Below are 1,909 nucleotides of genomic sequence, written 5' to 3' on the forward strand. Positions count from 1 at the left end.
AAAAAAAAAAAAAAAAAAAAAAAAAAAAAAAAAAAAAAAAAAAAAAAAAAAACAAAGACAAAAGACATTGGTCAGTTAAGGTGTAAATTCAATACTGAGGGAACTCATAATAAAAAACAGGTGTTGTAGCTTGCTTTGCTTACCTTGTTTCTCATTTCGTACACATATGCCTCGACAGCATTTTTCTTCTCTTTGGTTTCCTCCATTACCCGATCCTGTAAAGCCATTTCAAACTCCTTTTCCACTGCCTTTTGGACATCAGCTGCTGCCAATCCACCATAAACCAATTCTACCACGGGGATGTTGGTTTTCTTTACCTTCTTCTTCGGTGCTTCAACCTGAATGACAAAAGATTAGCTAGTGTACTTGTTGACAAGGGATCAGCTAGGTGCTTCAACCTTTATCGTACTACAATACAAGAACAACCGACCCACAAAAACACTAGTGTACTTGTTGCATCAAACATGGAGCACTCAAAGTGCTAGTGAAACAACAAGAGAAGGTAGTCCAACTCAAGTTGTGACTCTTAAGACTATTTAGTTACTCCCCCCAAAAAAATCATGATATTTAATTTATACAATTTTAAAAAAAAAATTAACTTGCTTGAATTTGGTTTTGATGATAATAAAAATAAAAAAGAAACATTAATCAAACGTGAAAAAAAGAATGACGCACTATTTCAGAACCTTCAATTGATTATATTCTACACACAAAAATCTGAAAGCCGTATGTATATATAAATTCCCCAAATTTTGAGGGGGAAGGGGAAAATGATTCAAGAAATTGTTGATAGAATTGACAAATTGTATACCGTTTGTCCAATAAAATTGTAAGCCCTTTAATAAAAATGAAATATACATGTTAAGTGAAAGTGAACAAAAAAAAAAAAAAAAATTGGAACCATAATGACGAAATAAAATGAAAAGAGAGAAAAAGATCTGGATAAAGATAATAGTAAATTAAAAAGTATGACTTAAGGAAATCAAACTGAGAAAAGAAGGCAGAGTTTAATCAGTCATAGATCTTCTCCAACTTGTTACTGCGCTAAGAACATGTAATCAGACTGTGCGTGGTTCCTACATTTAATTATCTATATATAATATTAGTGACCTTACTAGATAGAGATGTAAAGAATCAGAGCTACTCACCTTGGAATCCGTTTCCATCTGCACAGACTGGTCTCCTGACTCTACACTGCCGTTTTCAGCTCCAGCATCTGTGTTTCCCTTGGCATCTTGCATGTTAACATCGTTCTCATTAGAACTGGGAGGAGCCGCAGAATCAGCAGGAGCTTCATCAGTCTCCATTTTAGCTGACTGTTCTATGGTGACTGGAACCTCTATTTCCTCCTCTTCTAACAGCTAAACATACAGAAATCACCGCTCAGAGAAGATTGAAGGCAAACATAGACAACAAAGTAAGGAATAAAGATCCGTGACTTACTGTTGCTGATTCAACAGAAACAATTCCATGCAAATTAAGTCGAGCCTTCACCTTCACCTTTGCCCTTCCACCTTTTGAAGTTTGAAAAGGACCAATCTGGAAATGCACATTACCGACAATTCAATCTCCATGACTACATAATAGCAAATGCTTAAGCTACTCAATTTTTATGGTTAACCCTTACCGTGTATGTACTGATCTTTGCTTGCTGATCAGAATCAGTATAATGAACATCAACACTAAAAGTGCCAGACCTATAAAATGTAAGAGCCTTGACACTGGGTATGGGATTCCCCTTCGGGAAAACAACAGTGCTCTGCTGATTGTCCACTGCTCCATTTTGAGAATCTGAAGCAGCACCTTTCCAGGAGAGAGCTATGGAAAATGGGAAGTTCTCATTTACCTTCAAAAGGGCAAACCCACGAATCAGGAGGGAAAATGCAAAAAAAAAAAAAAAAAAAAAAAA

General features: G+C 35.7%; 1 protein-coding gene across 2 annotated transcripts in view; it reads right to left on the reverse strand.

Moving 5' to 3' along the window:
* The window catches only part of LOC111488552 (heat shock 70 kDa protein 15-like), a 6,089-nt gene that overhangs the window by 1,725 nt on the left and 2,455 nt on the right, over nucleotides 1-1,909 (reverse strand). For both annotated transcript variants that reach the window (XM_023136341.1, XM_023136340.1), the window contains exons 3-6: nucleotides 1,628-1,846; nucleotides 1,444-1,539; nucleotides 1,149-1,361; nucleotides 144-338 (exon numbers count right to left, since the gene is read on the reverse strand). In XM_023136341.1, coding sequence (XP_022992109.1) covers nucleotides 144-338; nucleotides 1,149-1,361; nucleotides 1,444-1,539; nucleotides 1,628-1,846 — 723 coding nt within the window. The remainder of the gene's footprint in view (nucleotides 1-143; nucleotides 339-1,148; nucleotides 1,362-1,443; nucleotides 1,540-1,627; nucleotides 1,847-1,909) is intronic.

The sequence above is a fragment of the Cucurbita maxima genome, unplaced genomic scaffold (genome assembly GCF_002738345.1).
Source record: "Cucurbita maxima cultivar Rimu unplaced genomic scaffold, Cmax_1.0 Cma_Scf00013, whole genome shotgun sequence".
In the NCBI taxonomy this organism is placed as follows: Eukaryota; Viridiplantae; Streptophyta; class Magnoliopsida; order Cucurbitales; family Cucurbitaceae; genus Cucurbita; species Cucurbita maxima.